Raw genomic sequence first — 14606 nt, 5'->3', positions numbered from 1 at the left:
AACAGGATTTAGAAAAAAAAAAAGACATTCCTTCTTCATCTCATTTCGTCCCTTCTTTGTTCCCATCGTCTTTGCACCTACGAAAAGCTGTCACACCCTTTCTTTCCTGCAAACTCAGTACTACAGCATCATCCGAACGAAATGTACACTGACCCTTCAGATACAACAGCTGTTCATGAAACTAAAAACAAAGGTTACACAAATAAAAAAAAAAAAACAGCTAAAATGAACAAACAACCAAAAAACATTTTCTTGTACAAGCTTTGAACTAAGAGACTGTGGAAATGGAACTAGACTGGGGTTCAGATTGTCTTTTATTTAAGCGATTAATGATTGATTGGATTATCTCAGTGGTCACAGTCTAGGTCAAATCAAGTGCCAACAGTTATTTCCAAATATCTATGGCCTGGAAAACACTGGCAGAATATCAGTGAAAAAATATAGATCCCTGTAATCGGTTTTGCTGGCAAAATCTTACTCCATGATTAATTGAAAGCCCTTCGGTTCTTACACGTTTACATCACTACGATGCTCATATTGAGTATTTAAATAGCAGCTCGCCTCTACTTATTGTCGGTTTTCAAATTTCAGCGGCTCTTTGGCAGTGTCCTAGCTGTTTTTTTTTTTTTAAGTATACTGTGCTCTCATTGTGAATTGAGGTGGTGTGTTGGTGTGTAAAGGGCCGTTGTATTACTCTGAAATAACATACACCACTGCACGCGCACACTCACTCACACACACACACACACACACACACACACACACACACACACACACACACAGTGGAAACAGACACAGAACATGCACACAAAGTAGGCTGGAGCAGGCTACAAACCCTTCCACACAAATATCAATTTGCACCCCGAGTGTGCACACATCACATGAACGGCATCTAACTATCCAATACATGCTCACAGGCAAAAAAGGTACAGTACTCATGCTCGCCTATTCATGCAGGATCTCCCACACATGCAGGATCTCACACACGTACACACACACCTCAGCAATATGGCAAAGTTAGTCATTGTAAAAGTGCGGATTAGTCCCAGTTTCACAAAGTTGTTTTTATTTGCCATTTAGTATTGTGATATTGTTGCCAGTCAAAGACACTTAATTTCACAGTGCAACACAGTATGACAAACACTGACATTAGGGTCAAGACATATCATATGGGTGAGGTTAAAAAAATGTCCATACAAAAAGAAAAAAGGTCAAATAAAATAAAATAAAAAGTGCAAAAACAACAGTCACTGAAAATAGCATTAATTCAAATATTTTTTTTTTGCGTTAATTGTGCGAATTTAAGTCCACTATAGAAACAAAACTTCTCAGTAGCAGCAAAAAAAAAAAAGACAAAAAAAAAAGAGAATATGGACCATTTTTAAAACATTCTAAAGATCACAATGACATTGCCAATCACTGTTTTACTTAAGATATCAATATGGCATCAAATGGATATCAGTACGAATGTAGACTGAAACAAATACACTCACCCTTGCACGCACGCACGCACGCACGCAAACGCACACACACAAACACAAACACTTGGTCACAGTTAACAGGTGCCAAGGACATTGCAGTGGGAGTCAAGTTTTAGCTCGGTACCATATCAAAAACAATACACATTTCACACACTGTTAACACAGAATGCCGAAGTAAAGATTTACAAACTGCACATGCACACGCGCGCGCCCACACACACACACACACACACACATTTACACACACAAATCTCAAAGAGACAACTAAGGATGTGATTTCTTTCAATGATTTCATCCCCTCTGGTGAGAAAACAAATGTGTTAGCCCTAATCCTCCCTTCCTACAGGAATGGTTTCTGTGAAGCCACAAGGAAAGACACTTGCTCTTATTTTTTCTTCTTCTCTCTTTTGATCAGGTAGAAAATCTGACAGGAATATGTCCGATAGATGGATAGCTCTGTGAAGCAGCACTCTGGTCAAAAATGAAGGTAGGAAACACAGATGCGGATAGCGAGACTATCTTACAGTTAAGTAGAATTCAGTGACTACAGATGAAGTAATTTATATTGAATCCTATTCCCCGGAAAAAGAAAGATATCACCCAGAAAATGAACAGAGTTTAGACACCTGCCTGTCTGTCCCTAACTACATGTAGTAGGTCTCAAAAAGTCTAAATAATAGTGCCACCCACAGTCAGTTCCATGTACTGCATGTACAGCATGTGCAAGTGTGTGTGTGAGAGTCCGTGTACGTTGGTCTGTCTGTCGGTCGGTCGGTCAGGCTATTTGTTACTCTTAAGTTTAAGAATCCCATTAAAATCTCAACTGTCCCTGTCCACCCAGCCAAGTAACAGACCTTTCTGTCGCTCTTTTTCCCTGCTTTGCTACTGATTTCCCTCCCTTGCTTTCCCTGAACTTTCTTTGTGCTGGTCTCGTTGCCTGCCTCCCTCTTTCCCAACTTGTCTATCCCTCCATCTGTCCTCCATGTCCTTCTCTCTGTCCCTCTCTAGCTGTCCCTACCAGTTAGTTTTTCTGTGTCGGGTCCCTGCCTAGTTAATCTAGAGGTGTCCCTCTGTCCCTCCCTCCCACCCGCCCACCCTCCCTCTATGGACAAACACATAGGGCGTGGGGGCCGTCCGTCAGGGGGAGCGGCCAATAGCGTCCCTCTCCCTCCCCCCAGATCTGGGCAGTGCAATACACAGATGGATGAGTTTCCCATTCACCCTCCTCCTGCTGGCTCACCTAAAGAGAGCGGACACGGAGACGTTAACTTCAGCGAAGACGTTTACAGACCTTTGACTGGAGGTTAATACATGATGTGTGTGGGCTTACCTCTTGGGTGGGTGTAGAGAATCTAAACGCCGTAGCAGGCTGCCAGTCTCTCCTTCAGCAGTGGGGGGAACTGCTCTGAGAACTGCTGCCAGTTCTCTTCCCCAACCTGCTCCTTAAACCCGTGCAGGATCTGCAGGACGCGGCAGAGGACAGAGGGGGAGGCGTGAATTTCAGGCACACCCTCAAGTCATCTTAAACCTCCTCAGCAGTCGGGCCGCAGATTACCACTTTTACAGCTAAGGCTGGGAGCTGATAACTTCTTCCTCACCCACGTGATCCTTCAGCAGCTCCCTAATCATTCTTTAATTAAAACCAGGTCTCATAAAAGCAACAGAGTCCTGAATGTTTAGTGACTGCAACAAGGCTGAATTAAACAACCAGGCAAACGTCCCGTGACTCCAGGGGCCTCAAAAGCCCCACATTCATTGCTTATGAGGTGTTTTTGTTATGCTCTTGAATTTTGACCACTGAAGCTAACGCAGCTCCAGCATTAACAGCTGACTTTTCCAGCCCTGTCTGGTGGACGGTGTCAAAATCTAGTTTCATGACCTTTGACAGTGCAGATTCTTCAGAGCAGCATTAAGATATTTTTACAGCAGTGACATTTTATCTGTCTTTGTCATGCCAACACTCTCATATGACACGTAGTCTTTGTTAAACTGGAAACAGACAACTTTCCCCCTAAAGCGTTTCCATGTGGTGTTAGTGTTGACGCTGCTGTCGCAAAGAGAAACACATCAATTTGTTTTCCTACGATACGTAGATATTGGGCTATTTTATGCTTTTACAAAATTAAAGAAACTGTAAGACAGACAGTGATAACATATCATGTTTGTTCATTTTCATATGAACAAGTAGATCTATCCAGTCAGCCTGACCCAGGTGAGCGTACCTGTGGCAGACAGAGTGAAAGCTAGGCTCATAGGGAACCCGTCTTGATGCTGACAGCGTCATTATTCTGCAGCCATTACACTGTGCAATCAACATTTATTTCATACGTTCAAGCAAAAAACTTGTCTGTTTCTGTTTCTGTGTGCATCTTACATGATGGGAACAAAATACATATACAATGCACACAGAGTGGGAGATGGGGGTCAAATGTACTGTCAGTACATTCTAAGCCTCAAACAGAGTAATTTTGATATGCATCATATCCACAGTGTTTTCCAAATGTTCCCGGTGTTTAATTGCCACGCTGGCAGCATTTCATGGCTTCAAAATGTGTTGCTTCAAAATACTGATGGTGTCAAAAAGCAGCCAAACTGGACTAACTGCTGCAACCAACCCAGAGCACGCCTCATCACCGAGCAGCAAGAGAAGAGTGAGTGTATATTTTCCGCATTTTAGGAAAATAAAGTGCCACGAACTATGTAAATATGTGAGTCACTGTCAACTCAAACAGACGCAGCAATACAGAACAGGCTTGTTCACCGGATTAATTTGGCCGACGACGAATTCCCTCTGCTGTCAACACACTGGTTAAATTTCCCGACAGCGACATTAGAGAAGTATCACAGAAATCCTCCATCAGTGTAGACACATGCATGAGTGGATTTTGCAGCGAATTTGCATGCTGAGCATTTTGGCATTTACATGGCAACTCCTGAGGGGGAGCGTGTTCACTTCGTTTCTCCGCAGTACAAAAGCAGTGTCTGTGTTGCCGAGCTCACAGCAGAAAAGTGAGACGAGCACACTCTGCTTCACTCGAGGTCTCTCGCAGTGACTCACACAGCGGGGGGAGAGGGGAATGAAGAATGCGAGAGTCTCATCACGGTGAATTAAAATCAGCCTCTGGATGGGACTGCTCGTGTCAACACGAGAACTTGCTCCTCAATATGACCCTGACTTCGTTCCTAACCCCGATCGAGCCACTCACCTTGTAGAACATGTCTCTCAAATCGTCTTTAGGATTCACCCACGAGGCCACTGCATCACAGAAGAAGATGAAGTCCTGAACAAACGCAGAGGAGGAGGAGGAGAGAAGGTTTGAAAAGGACATCGAGTCCTAAAACATCTGTGCCTTTGCAACCGATGACACAGACTCTAACAGTATTGACTTGATGCCTGCAGTGTACAGCGTCTCACCTGCACCACGCCTCCTGGGTTCACACCAATCATCATGCAAATCCCACGGAAGGCAGAGTCTTTCTCTTCGTTGTCTCTGATGTTCCGCAGAGATGTGCACCTGCAGCATGCAATTATTAACCAGTTAGCAGCTGTTCAACTTGAAGCCGTCACTGCTAACAATTGAACTCTCTTATCTTGCTGACGAGAGAACACGTCATACTCAGAGCTTGAGAAGACTCAGGCTGCAGCGTTTCAGTTGCACTACTCGCTCATTCCAATCATCTCAAGGACATATTTAAAGAATGTCAGTACTGCAGCCTTTAAAATTCTGCGATTGTGCTCTGCAGCAATGTGATCAGACAAAAATGCAAAGAGGAAAAAAGTAGAAAAAACTGAACAGTGTATCGTCTGATGAAGCCCCAATAAGCTAACATAATGATGTGCAGAATGGAAAGAGGGAAGAGGAGAAAGAGGATGGATACCATGAGCTGTGGTCAGACCACAGAGGACGAGATGCAGAGTGCACGTGCGGTGCTACGTGATATAAGACAGCTGCCGTGGCTGCCTGTGTATGTGCACATGTTGTTAATCAAATAACACCACAGAAATGTCATGGCGCTGGGGAATGAAATGCACAGAAAAAGAGATTACAAGGCCGCTCACCAAGGTCGGATAAACTGCGGCAGCATGGCAGCAACCTCCTGAGGACACACATAGCCCAGTCGGCCGATGGTGATTGCTGGTAAAGGAAAGAATCACTGTTAAAATAAAGTGTGTGCACTACAGCAGTTTCTCCCATGTGACCAGCTAATGCCTTTTTGACTGTAATCTGCCCTGATTTTCAACTGTCAGTCTGAGCATACAACTACAAACATCTGTCTAAAAAAAAAAGTCTAAAAAAACTGTGTATTCATCATACCAGTGTTCTCCAGCAGGGTCTTGGGGGTGTTGGGTCGATTAATAATTTCCACCAGCTGGTTCAGAACCATAGCGATGTACGGCTGCATCTCCACTCCTGATAAATAAAGGCAGACACACACATCAGGACAATGAATCTCATATTCGAGAGCACGAGCGTGTAAACAGATTTGCTGCAGCTCACCCATCTGCATGCAGATCTCTCCTATGGCCCAGGTCGCGTTGTTGCAGACAGAGATGAACTCTGGGTTCAGATTTGTCCCGAGGATAGGCATGAATTCAGCTGCAGGACACACAAATGTCATCATCGTATTAGACATATGAAAAAGGGTGTGCTGTGTGCTGTATGAGTGTGTGTGTGAAAGAGATAAAGAGATAATTACCAATACACGGTTTGACATGAGGGAAGCAGGCCTTGGTCAAGTCACCCAGCAGAGCAAATGAACTCTGTCTTACTTCAGGCATCGTATCCTGGGACAAAAGAGGCAGAGAGACAGAGAGAAATGTGAACACACACCGCTGACAGACCTGAAGAGCTGTCCTCTGGCAAAAATCTGTGGCAAATACAGAGCACGTCCTGTGACTGCTTCACAATAAAAGCCACCCTGTCACTGAGATAACATTACAAACAGTACATGAACACACACACACACACACACACACACACACACACACACACACACACACACACACAGGGGGCTCTCCTCACCTGCATGCACTGGAAAAGCAGAGTCATGATGTTACTGCGGGCCACAAGTGTGTCCACGTGGCCCCCGAGTCCCTCAGCCAAACCACTTAAGAGATCCAGAGCCACGATCATGAAGTCCTTGTCGGGTGCTTCATACTGGTCTGGCTGCTGACTGTACATCTGATACACAAACACACACAGCAAAGAGAAGGTGGAGAGAAAAGGTGGAAAGTGGGATGAAAGTGGGATCAAGTGTCATTTATGTAAAGCAGCGGGAACATAAACTGTAAAGTCCACGTGAGCAAGCGAGCGTGTGTGGCTCACCATGGCCTGAGCCAGTGTCTTCTGGACCAGGGTGACGCATCGCTGGTAGACGGGCTCACAGTATGGGAGGAAGCCGCTCTGCAGTGCCGTGGCTACAGACGACAGACACTCGAGCAGAGGAAACAGATCTTTATCTTCATCCTTCAGCTCGTTCCACTTGGCTATCAGCGGCGGCATCAGCTTCTGTATGTACTCCTAAAAAACCCACGTGTGTTCAGCCTGTGATTCACTTGTTCTTTTAGCACAATAGAACAATTCAATACATGATACACAAAACATGGTGGTGTAAGTGTGCGCATTTTGTGCTCACAGGCTGGTTGAGGTGGTGGCCCACAGAGTCTGCCAGTGTTCCTATGGCATCATAAAGGATGAGCAGGTTCTTATGCTGGTACTTCCCAAAAGCAAAAACCAGCGTGTCCAGGATGAAGCTCAGGTAAGGCACCAGCTCTGTACACGCCTCCTCCTCCAAGGTGGCAAACGCGCTGCAGGAGAAACAAGCCGGGTTAGAGGAATGTATGAGCAGAAAGTGAAAAAACACAGGCGAGAAGAACACATGGAAAAACTAAGAGCTGTACCTGCACGCAGCTTCCTGTACCCTCTTATTGCCGTCCAGGATGCGTTTGAGCAGCTCGGTCATGAGGGGTTTGAGGTGAGCGTCAGGGGGCTGGCTGACTACCCAGTGGGCGTAGCGGCTGAGGGTCCAGCAGGCGATGGAGCGCACCAGGGCCTTCTTGTCGCACAAACATTGGATGAGGTGGGGGATGAGCTCAGGCAAGTAAGGTACCATGCCCTGCATACAGCCTGGAAGGACAAAACGATTGTACACACTTTAGAAGGAAAAGTGCAACATTTTGGGAAATAAATGTATTTGCTTTCTCACCAAGAGTGAGAAGATACTATTTTCATATCTGCAGATGTAATATAAAGCTACCACCAGCAGCTTGTTAGCTTAGCATAGCATAAAGACAAGAAACAGGGGGAAGCTAGCTTGGCTCTGTCCCAACAGGACAAAATCGGCATACCAAGCACCTATAAAACTAAAAAAGTTCTGTTCTTCATCTCATACAACAAAAATATAAGACATTTTCAGCCATTATAGAACACCTTACTGTCCAGGAAAGTTCCCTACCACTGTCTCCCCATATATACTGTACTGTATTTAAATAGTAGGTGCTGTGTCTCACCCTCAGCAATAGCTCCCAGCACTAGGATGCCAGACTCTTTGATGACCCAGTCAGGGTGGAAAAGCAGGCCTTTGAGCAGGGGCAGGAGATGTGGAAGCAGCTCCTCACGAAAGACATTGGCAAGAACGTCCAGAGCCGCGGCCGAGCACTTTCCTGAAGGAGGGAAATCACCATCAGCATCAGATAACTTTGAAAGTGTAATAATGCTCTCAGTTATGGTTGGAAAAAAAAACTACACAAAACATAAAACATTAAGGCCTTGGTCAAAAAAACATTGTTTAAAGTCTAAAAATGCATTTGAAAAGCAAGCCCTGCCCGTCTGCCTGGAACTTACGCAGGTTCCAGTCAGACAGCGTATCGTCATCGTCGTCCTCGTCTTCATCGATGTCCTCCCCCTCCTCGCCCTCCCCTCCTTCATGCTGCAGAGTGACAGTGCGGGACTTGTGGAAGCGAGGCTTGATGTCTTGCTCGCTGTCAGGAACCGCCTCGTCCTCCTCAACATCACCCTGGAGAACATCAGAGAGAAAGGCAGCGTGAACACAGGTAACAAGGAAGAGACGGCAGAGAAGGCAGGGGTCTGTATGAGGAATATGTGATTTAACCAGGGGGGGCGGGGGCTCACCTTGAGAAGAATAATGTCAATCTCAGAGTATTTCATCCCATTCACCAGGATAGGAATCAGTCTGAAAAAAGGGAGAGACAACCACATTACTACACGGATGAAATTCATACAACACTACTTTTAAGGTCCAACATGTTGGCATGTGAGCACTTACTGGACCAAGTGGCCAGACAGGGCCTCTTTACAGATGGGCTGTTCAGCCAGGGTTAGCCAGAACTCACAGGCCTCCAGAGCCACGTTCTCATCTGGGTCCTGGGTCCGCTGCAGCATGTACTGGTGACAGACAAGAAGAAGCGGTGCTGATGATGACGAGGAAGAACGAAGGGAACGCCGCGTGCTTTCTGTTTAAAATGGTCTGTGAGATCAAGCCCCACCCTCACCTGGATGATGCTGTGCATGTGTGGGATGAGGCGGTCAATGCGGACTTCCAGCAGCATGACCAAAGCCCTGCACACGTTCTTCCGCACTTCACTGTCCTCATCACCAGCCAGCGCAAACAGACTCTGAGGAGAGACAGGCAAGGACAGAAAGGGGGTGGGAGAGAGAGAAGGGGAGGATAGGAGGGGGGGGCAAGAAATGGGGCAGAAATAGATTGACAGAGGTAACAGAAGCAACCTCCATACAACGTGCACTTTAATCTGTTGTGCCACATTCACCTCTTGACAAGGACTCGAACAGCGTTTCAGGGTTCAGTAAATAATCTCTCCTCTTTTACATTATAGGCAACTTCCTGCATCGCCTCATCTCAAGCATCAAATACCAACTATTGCACAAACACAGCATACAGTAGATAAAGCCGGATAGAGTTAGTCAAGTGGAAACATGAAACTTATCCCTAACAAAGATCAGTAAAAAATGACAACTTTAACAGACAGATGCATTGCTCCATAGTCCACCTCTGAGAGGGCCAAGAGCTGAGTCTGATGAGTAAAATGGGACGATGGTACATCTTTAAAAAACGGAAATGAAACCATAACATAATCCCGTCATGCTCACCTCAATGAAGGTATCAATGTTATCCATTAGAGCTTGAGCTCGACCAATGATGAACTGGTTCACACATGCTATAGCATGGGACCTGTGAGAGAGACAAGCAAGTGGGATCTATAATGAGGACTTTAACAGGGAGAGTCAAAGTGGAAAAGTTGAGGAGGAGAGACAAAGTGCCAGTGGAGACAGTGAGAAGGCAGAAGACTGGACCTTTACTGACCTGATCTTGGGGCTGCAGTGCTTGAAAAACTGTAGGAATTTGGGGATCATGATGTTGAGAGGTCTGTTCAGGGCATCGCTGTCCAACAACTCTGAGGAATCCTCGCAGATCTTTTGCAACGCTCCAAAGGAACCCTGAAAGGCAGAGAAAGTCAGAAAGAAAGAATGTTAAAGACAAAAGCAACAGATAAAAATCTACTTATCAGATTAACATTAAAAAGGTATTTCTGCGTGCACGCAGGTGAGCCTGACCTCGCAGGTGTTATAGTCCTCTGAGTTGAGCAGATTGCAGAGCTGAGGCAACAGTTCCGGCCAGGTCTGCAGCTCTCCTTTGGAGGCTATGGTCGTGATCAGGATACCTTTATGGCAGAAAACAAAAAGGTTACACGAAGATGAATCAGGCTTTAAAATTCACAAGTAACTAATAACTTAACTCGCCATCGCATCCACTCATGCAAAACATCTTGAAAATGCAGCGCTGGCTCCCACACAGCCACATCACCTGCAAAAATTTAACCACCTACAGAGCAGTCTGACTCACACCGGCTAGAAAACGCAGCCAACAGCAGCTTTGTCTTTCTCACTCAAACACCCACCGATCGTCGCTCTGATAAGCGGTGAAGGGTCTCCGATGTTGTTGAGGCATTCTCGTTTGATAAAGTCAGCCACATTGGGAGGGAAGTTTTGGTAGTGAGCCTTAACATTGTTCTTCAGGATCAGACCGCTCAGAGAGCGAGTGGGCTCATCTTGAAAAGGAAAGCAGCGGAGAGGCAGAATATGAATACATTTTAAAAATGGGAAACAGCTACAGAAATATTCGCAGGGGTCATTTTTGATGTGCATGTACATACCCTCGGATTTCAGGCTTGTGAGGACAAAGATGAGATAGTTGTTGAAATCTGGAAACTGGTTGAGTTGCTCCAGTTTCTGCAGACTCTGTTAAGGAGATCAACCATCCAAACACACACAGCAAAAGCTCACACACCATCCAATATGTTCCTGTTTGACAAGCCAGATGTGCGTGACAACGCACCCAGTCAGTTTCACTGTCATCCACTTTGGTACACAAGTGCTCATGGGAGAAGCAAAATGTCACACCTTGTTCTCTTACTATCTATCTCAAACACACACACACACACACACACACACACACAGACATAAGGATACTTCTTGCACAGCTCTCTGTGTCGCTGTGTCTGGTGACTGGGAGTCCTTGAGTAGTTGAAGCACTTGCTGCAGACCCTGTTCATCTGGCTGCCATTCCATCCTACAGCACGCAACAAGACACATTACCTGTTTAGGAGCTACACACACACAGCCCCACCTGTGACCTCAGCACTCCTAGCGTTGCTACTCAAATCACGTAGAAGCAGCGTAAGCTACGCAGTAACGATTACTGATGGAGCTAACGAGCAGAATGTGATGGCTGCCGTTACTAATAGCAACAACTTGTGAAATATTAGCGGTTACTGTATCGCTACCGCACAATTGGCAACGTGAATCTTATCCATAGACAGAATACTACATTCATTGTAAGTGAGTGTACAGTGGAGCAAAACACTGCCATGAAAGCGTTAATGTTTGTGAACATTTCCGTTTCTGGCTTCATGAAAGCCAAACGGACCATTACGCCGTGTTCTTCATTAAGTTACAACTGCATGAACAAGTAGCAACACCAAGTATCGACCGCGATCTATCCAGCCTTTTCCACATTAGGCCCAGACGGTACAGGCGCAAATGTCTGCCTCATCCAGATAGCAAGCTAGCTTAGCATCGCTACGATACTTAACACATACAAGATTCACACAGTAAACAGCTGTAAAACCATATCTTACGGCAACGACCGGGACGCCTTGTTGCGCTGTCAAGTACTGTTCCTAATCAAAGCAACAAAGACGGCGCAAATGCAGCGCATTAATAATCATAACAGAGCAGTCGCATATCAACCCCGGCAGCTACCACTAGCATGGCTAGCTAGCATCATCTTGAAAGTACCGCGAAAGGTTTTACCTGGTCACTCCGATGTGGTAGATCTATATTTCTATAGACAAAGATGCAGCTACGCTGTAACAACTAACATTAAATAAAATATGACTGCGATCTGCGTAGCTAAATACAAACTTCTGATCTCAGTGGATCTCTGTGCCTGCTGTGTTAGCTGGTGTGTGACAGAGATTGCATGCCTTGCAATCAAGCCGGGTGATCCGTTTGATCATATTCGGCTTCCGTAGTGGAAGACTGGGTGCAAGGTAGCTGTGTTTATTAGCTAACAGTTAAGATACTGAGTATGCAGCCTATAACCTACACACCATGTATCAGTGTTTGCTGTTGTCTTACATTTGTGTTAAGTAATAAAAATGCATGACATACTTGTTCTATGAACAGACATGTTTTTTTTTTTTTTGCATCATTTTATAATGTGTTTCATTTCTGACCACCAGATGGCGTCAGCTTCAAACTCCTCCAGCATGTTGCTTTATAACTGACTGTATGAACTGATACAGGGCGTGGACACAATATCATGAACACCACTTAACATTAGGCTGACTACCACTGTGAAGCTCAGTTTTTAGGATAATGTGTCTTAATGTGACTGGGATAATTCATCTCTGCTCGGAGGATGAAGAAGCCCCCATGAACATACTGAAACAAACAACAATAGTCCAACGACAGAGGCTTCACAGAGGCAACATGTTGCAGCTTTACTTTGCTGGATTTCAATGCTTTGTAAATATGTTCATCGCGACTTCCTTTCATTTCGAAATCCTTGTCAAAACTATTACTGAAACTAGAGTTTGAAAAAAGTGGAAGTGCTCTAACAGCATGAAACATCATTTTAGTATCTTTTTTGTAAGAGGAACAGAGACCTTCATACCAAATACACAGTACTTTATTAAACACATCAGTCAGTGAAACGTTTTTGGATACACAAACACATTCCTGTATCAACAGCCACACAGATGGTGAGTTGGATGGGATGTGGATTTTTTAGAATTCTAACTGTGAAGAAATGAAGGAGTCATATCGGAAAAAAGTAGAGAGTAGTATATATTTAACAAGCAAAGTTCAGCACAGAGAACTGATTTCACTCTTGCTACAGCCCCACTTGCAGCAGGCGTTGGACAGTCCGACCACTACATCTCGTCCTTTCCTATCTGCACTCCGGAGAGCCTCCAGCACCTCGTTTGAGATTGGCAAGCGGGCCGAGCGGCTGAATCCAGCAGCCACAGATGCCACATTTGATGTTTGATCTCTCCACGCTCGGGACGCTGCAGGATCCTGCTCGCTGGTAAGTTCAGTAATGGGATTCGTGTTCCATGGGTTGAAAGCCTCTTCTCCAATAAGAGCTGATAAAAGCAAGGACAAATCTCATAATATTAAATCTTGACCCAAGGAAAATGCGGCACACCATAAAAGGTAAACTTGTATCTACATTCTTGTACACACACACACACACACACACACACACACACACACACACACACACACACACACACATTCTTACCTGAGTCTTCCACGCTTCTCCTCCAACGAGAACCACCGCAGGTAAAGATGACAGCTCGTATGAACTCTCTTCCACACAGTTTCACCCCATAGAAAGAATGGTGATCATCGTTAGACCGCACCCTGTCTACCAATGCCACCAACAAGCACAGGGTCAAGAGTGCTGCCTTCCACATGGTGAGAAAGAAAATATGCCCTCAGTGTCTCAAAGGCTGGAAATTGCTTGAGCTGTCTGTTTAGTTTGTGTTTCTGACTGGACAACCCCTGTCTTATATAGGCCTAAGCATCTCAGACAAGGACCTCAACTCACCTCCTCTCTTTGTCATGCTCAGAGATAAGACTGGAGACCTTTAGGGAAAACAATGCACATGGGGAAAAAGAAAAGTTGTGATTAAGTAGCAAATGATGCCAGAGGCGATGTCAACAGAGCTCTTGGCTATCTAATCACCTGTGACCTTTTGTTGGCCTTTCTGTCCCTTGCATCAGTTGGGCTGCGCTGTGTGTCACCAGCATAATCTCCATCTCGTTGTCTGCTTTGCCACGCATTGGATGGAGAGCACTATCCATTCACCCCAATGATAACTAGGGGGGTATATGTTTTGTTGTGGCACACACAACTACACAAAAAAACACTGCAGAGAGATTTCAGAGACCAACGAGTGATCCTGCAGTGACTCAAATCAATTGTGAACTTCTGAATGTTGTAATATCAGTTATTCATATGAGCCTATAGAGGGAGCAGAGATAAGCCGTGGCAGTAACCTTTTTTTGTGAAATGAACGATGCTCGTGACACAACATCCCATCAAATATACAAAATACCATGCAATATCCCATCATCTGCAAATAATCCTCCAACCCACATAGTATACACATATTCATTCAACAACCAATACTTCTTTGCACTACACACACACACACACACACACACACACACACACACACACACACACATACATACATATAATCCTGACCATTCATTATTCTCTATCTTCATTAACCTGTCATTGTTCTTCTCTGTATGTCTGTTCCTATGCTAGCAGTCACATTAAGAGCAATGAATAGCTGGAGTCAAATTCCTTCCAAAAAGCCAGCTCGGGCTCTGATTCTGATTTTCCATCTATCTGTTTGACATTCTGAGCAATCAAAAAGTACCATTACAAGTCGTCATTTGACGTGAAGCCCTGGTGAATGTGACAGACACGGCCCGTTCACCAATCAACGATCGGCCATTTCCCTGACGCCGCGGCCACCTCCCAAGTCTGCCAATCAGCATTGAG

The 14606-nt window shown here is 45.1% G+C and overlaps 2 protein-coding genes across 3 annotated transcripts; both read right to left on the bottom strand.

Annotated features, from left to right (window-relative positions):
- Positions 1–1049: 1049 nt before the first annotated feature.
- Positions 1050–12013, bottom strand: tnpo2b (transportin 2b). Of its 2 annotated transcripts, XM_076728559.1 has the most exons (24): positions 11834–12013; positions 10991–11090; positions 10675–10750; positions 10420–10569; positions 10076–10182; positions 9825–9958; positions 9611–9692; positions 8995–9117; positions 8769–8887; positions 8615–8675; positions 8327–8498; positions 7993–8145; positions 7384–7609; positions 7119–7290; positions 6809–7003; positions 6506–6664; positions 6180–6267; positions 5981–6079; positions 5798–5893; positions 5542–5617; positions 4897–4996; positions 4688–4762; positions 2812–2941; positions 1050–2721 (listed from the first exon to the last, which is right to left on the bottom strand). In XM_076728559.1, exons 2-23 carry the CDS (start codon positions 11087–11089, stop codon positions 2834–2836), a joined length of 2670 nt encoding a protein of 889 aa, XP_076584674.1. In that variant the 5' UTR covers position 11090; positions 11834–12013; the 3' UTR covers positions 1050–2721; positions 2812–2833. The 2 variants fall into 2 exon arrangements, with proteins under 2 accessions (XP_076584674.1, XP_076584673.1); XM_076728558.1 differs by having other exon boundaries at positions 2584–2721; positions 5798–6079; positions 11834–11973.
- A 732-nt stretch (positions 12014–12745) lies between these two features.
- Positions 12746–13550, bottom strand: rln3b (relaxin 3b). Its single transcript, XM_076729198.1, has 2 exons — positions 13329–13550; positions 12746–13170 (listed from the first exon to the last, which is right to left on the bottom strand). The coding sequence occupies exons 1-2, from the start codon at positions 13501–13503 to the stop codon at positions 12890–12892; spliced, it is 456 nt and encodes a 151-aa protein (XP_076585313.1). The 5' UTR covers positions 13504–13550; the 3' UTR covers positions 12746–12889.
- Between the last annotated feature and the right edge of the window lie 1056 nt (positions 13551–14606).

This window comes from Chaetodon auriga, chromosome 4 (genome assembly GCF_051107435.1).
Source record: "Chaetodon auriga isolate fChaAug3 chromosome 4, fChaAug3.hap1, whole genome shotgun sequence".
Lineage (NCBI taxonomy): Eukaryota > Metazoa > Chordata > Actinopteri > Chaetodontiformes > Chaetodontidae > Chaetodon > Chaetodon auriga.
The sequence above is the reverse complement of the archived record's forward strand: the minus strand, read 5'-3'. Positions and strand labels throughout refer to the sequence as shown.